Raw genomic sequence first — 3,957 nt, 5'->3', positions numbered from 1 at the left:
GGACTTGTGACCAGATTGTTGCTCGTAGCTCACTCACTTTTACACACTTTGGGGGGGAAATGTTCAGGAGATCGTAGGGTAGTTTTCGGGTTACTTTGTGCTATTTCGTAGTTGGGCAACACCGTCCTCACAGAGGGTGAAGAAACAATTTAATCACTTTCACTTTAATTTCCATCGTGAATTTCACCGAGCTTCACTGTTCGAAGCTCGACTTTGTTTTCCGTTGAATTTCTGTTGGTTTATGAAGTTTCTGTTTCCGTGTTTGAGTTACTGTTAATTTCGAGCATGGATGCAATTGGTTTTATGTTTGTCGAGGTACTTTGATTTTCGCGCTGTTCTACTGAGTTTGCGCAGAATTGTTGAAGGCTTGTGTTGATCGGCATAGATCTGTTGAATCAGGAATTATGGAGTTGAATTTGTTGATTGATGGGTTCGGAATGCTTGGATCCGGAGTGGATTAAGCATCCGACGTTTGGATCTGAAACAGGGTGATCGGAGTTGATGTCGTATTTTCGTGTTTTCATTTCATTCCGTCTAGCGTATGTAGATCTGTTTTATTTTCGGCTAATTGCAAGTTTCCGACGTCCACACTTTTACATTTTGTTTGAATCTGGTTTGTGTTCTGTTTTCTACATGTTTGCATTTGATACAGGTAATGAGATGTGCGACAGTGTTGGTTAATCCTTTAGTTGGTATTTGCAGCTTTAATACCGTACTTTCTGTTTGCGGAAAGTAGTCTCCACCGTTTTCCTGCTTTCTGTCTAGTCAAATTAGGAAGTTGATTGCTCAGTATAAGAAGTTAGTTTAATGTCTCGCAGTTATGAGAAAGTTTAATGTCGGCATGATGTTTTCAGTTTCCTAGGTCCGGTGTTTACTTCGTTCCTAGGTCTAGTAGTAGTTACACCTCAACCCAAATTTCCGTGGCAGCAGCCGCTTTCTAATCCAGAATCTTCTAAATGCTTTCTTATGCATCCATCTTCGTGGGATCGACCCCTTGCTTCTCTATACTAGTCTATAGTATAACGGGTTGAGGGATCTTTGAAACGCGAGAGTTGTGTGTCCAACGACCGAGTCTTCTATATTCCCCCGAGTTCCTAGACCGAGTGATCTAGTGGGTTCATTGGACTTAGTAGCTCAACCTAGAACAGTAGAACGCCCACACACTCTACTCCCGCGAACTTCAAATGGCGCCGTTCCCGGGGATGGAAGGCAAAATTTGTGATTGTGTTTAGAGATTTTGATGTACATAGTTTTGATTTGTTCTTTTCTTTCTTTACATATTCAGTTTATGAGCAGCAGCTCACAGTTTGGATACTGGGGTAACTCGTCTAAGTGGAGGAACGATCAGTTTATTTGGCAAGTCAAGGACACAGCATCTACGGTCACCACCAGATCAAGGTTATCTACGGGAGATCCATTTCCGTTTGGTTCAGGAAGCGACGAAAGTTGGAGTTCGTCAGGAAGGGAGGATCCTAAGTCGTCTTCAGAAACAAGTACAAAGGAGGCAGAAATCAGGGACATGGCACACGTAGTCGATCCAGATCCGGAGATTGGTTCGCTCACTGCCCATCTAGACGGTGAGCCAGCCCAGACTATAGTGATGAACCCGCGTCAGAGAGCCATAGATATCAAAACAAATGTGTTAGGCATTTTACCAACATTCTCTGGACGGAGGAACGAGTGTCCGTATGCATTCTTAAATGAGTTCAGCAAGTTGTGCAGTATTCAGAAAAGGCCCAAAGACACAACAGAAGAGCATTACCGCCTACGTGCGATTCCGTTCCCCTTGAAAGGAGAGGCCAATACCTGGTTACTAAGGTTACCTTCGGATTCCATTCGTACATGGAGAGATTTCAAGTTGGATTTCCTGGATTACTTTTTCCCGTCAAACAAAACGAACGCCCTCAAAAAGGAAATCGTGGAGTGTAAGCAAGAGTATGACGAGTCTCTGAGTCAGTATTGGTCGCGGTTTAAGGGATTGTTGGATGCCTGCCCGAATCACAAAATGATTGAGGCAGAGATTTATTATCTGTTCTATGAAGGGGCAAACCCCGAGTCGAAGGATTTGATGAATTCCTCGAGCGGGGGAAATTTCACAAAGAAAAAGGGGAGTGTAGCCAGAGAGATCTTGGGAAAGTTGATTGAAGCTAAAAAGGCATACGACAGCCCGAGGAATGCTATGAGGAGAGGGTCAGCAAATGCGCTGAGAGAGCAAGATGACGAAAGAGTTGAGGCGAGAATAGATAGGCTTGAGAAAGCACTCCTGAATGCAATCGAGAACACTAATTCAACAGCCTCACAAGAAAAAGAAAAACCTCCAGGTCCAGGAGAAATTTCATCCCAACAATACTATGGCCCTCAAGAGGGAGACTACTATGGAAGTTGGAATCCGGGGAGACAGAGGGATGCACCCTGGAGGAACCATCCCAATTTTAGATGGTCTGACAACGATCCGAACCAACCACCCCCACAACAGAACACTCAGTTGACACATCAACCAGAAAGACAGACTAATTGGTCTGGGAGAAATCAGGAGGGGCAAACCAACTGGAACAACCGGAACCTGAGAGACCACTCTAATTGGGGGAATATGAATCAGACTCAGGGAAACTCTTATGTGCCGCCACACCAGATGAACCACACTGGAAATTATCAGAATTCCCAACCACCTTACCAAGGGAACCAAGGGCCAGGTAATCAGTACAACAACAATTTAGGGGGTCAGGGAAACTTTCGCCATAGTCAGGGGAGTGGACCACATCTGGGTTCAGGACCAAGTTCAGGCCAGTCGAGTTCTAAAACTCCAAGGAATCTAGATGACATGGTACATGATTTAGTCAGTTCTCAACAGCATATGCAGAACAACTTGCAATCCAACAATGACGTAGTGCATAAGCTTCAAGACGCGCAGTTGGAGCAGAAGGCATCAATGGATATGTTAGCAAAACAAATGTCCCAGATCGCAACATCCTTGAGCGAGATGCGAGGAAACGAAGGGAAGATTCCTGCCTCAGTAAGGCCGCAGACAAAGCTAACATCAGTCAAATCACTTTAAGATCTGGTCGAGGTTTTGAAGGTCCAGCGATGAGGAAGGAGGAAGAAACGCCTTCCGTGAAGGGCAATGAAAAGAAGGATCTAATTCCTGAGTCCAAGAATTCGGAAGCAGAGGGTTCGAGGAATAGAGATGACCTTCAGGCAGGTGATCTGGGGAAACCGCTACCTAGAGAAACTAAACCATTCTTTCTAGACCCAGAGCTGGAAGCGGAGAAGGAATTAGCATAGGGAAAAATGGACGGGTTTCCAGCTGAAGGATCTGCAACACTAGGGAGGCAAGTGAAACCGTTCCCGCACCGAGGAGAGGCTAAGAAGAAAAAGGATGAGCCTGTGGATTTTATGGACATCTTTGAAAAATTGGAGATCAACATACCATTTTTGCAAGCTTTGAAATTTCCGGTGTTCAGCAAATTCATCAAAGAGTTCATAGCGGGCAAGACCAAACCCAGTGGGAAGATTCTGATTGGAGAAAATGTAGAAGCGAAGGATGCCATCGAATGCACTGACCCAGGTATGTTCACCTTGCCCATTTCAATCGGTGATGTCAAAATTGAGCATGCCATGTGTGATCTAGGGGCATCGATAAATGTTTTACCGCTGTCCATATACAAAAAGTTGGTAGGAGTAGGGATGGTGAGTACAAAGGTGGTGATTCAATTGGCGGATAGGTCGTGCATTTGTCCAGAGGGAGTTTTGGAAAATGTTATAGTCAAGGTGCATGATTTTCTGTATCCAGCCGATTTCCATGTTATCAAAATGAGCGACAATGAGTCTGCTGAGTCTAGCGGCGTACTTCTAGGGAGACCTTTTCTCTGAACCGCTAAGACCATAATTGATGTTTTTGATGGAACCATATGTTTGGACTATAATGGGGAGAAGTATACGTTTAGCATAGATGAGGCA

The 3,957-nt window shown here is 44.6% G+C and overlaps 1 protein-coding gene across 1 annotated transcript; it reads left to right on the top strand.

The window, feature by feature from the left end:
• The first annotated feature begins 285 nt into the window (after nucleotides 1-285).
• Nucleotides 286-3,282, top strand: LOC121800915. The gene is made up of 5 exons (XM_042200404.1): nucleotides 286-315; nucleotides 653-712; nucleotides 1,286-1,319; nucleotides 1,434-2,693; nucleotides 3,077-3,282. Exons 1-5 carry the CDS (start codon nucleotides 286-288, stop codon nucleotides 3,280-3,282), a joined length of 1,590 nt encoding a protein of 529 aa, XP_042056338.1.
• Nucleotides 3,283-3,957: the final 675 nt, after the last annotated feature.

This window comes from Salvia splendens, chromosome 4 (assembly GCF_004379255.2).
Source record: "Salvia splendens isolate huo1 chromosome 4, SspV2, whole genome shotgun sequence".
Lineage (NCBI taxonomy): Eukaryota > Viridiplantae > Streptophyta > Magnoliopsida > Lamiales > Lamiaceae > Salvia > Salvia splendens.
The sequence above is the reverse complement of the archived record's forward strand: the minus strand, read 5'-3'. Positions and strand labels throughout refer to the sequence as shown.

Coding starts and splice junctions, on each gene's coding strand:
- LOC121800915 (XM_042200404.1), top strand. CDS start 286: ATGGATGCAATTGGTTTTATGTTTGTCGAG. Junction 713..1,285: donor GTATTTGCAGCTTTAATACC/GTACTTTCTGTT, acceptor TTACATATTCAG/TTTATGAGCAGCAGCTCACA. Junction 1,320..1,433: donor CTCACAGTTTGGATACTGGG/GTAACTCGTCTA, acceptor CGTTTGGTTCAG/GAAGCGACGAAAGTTGGAGT.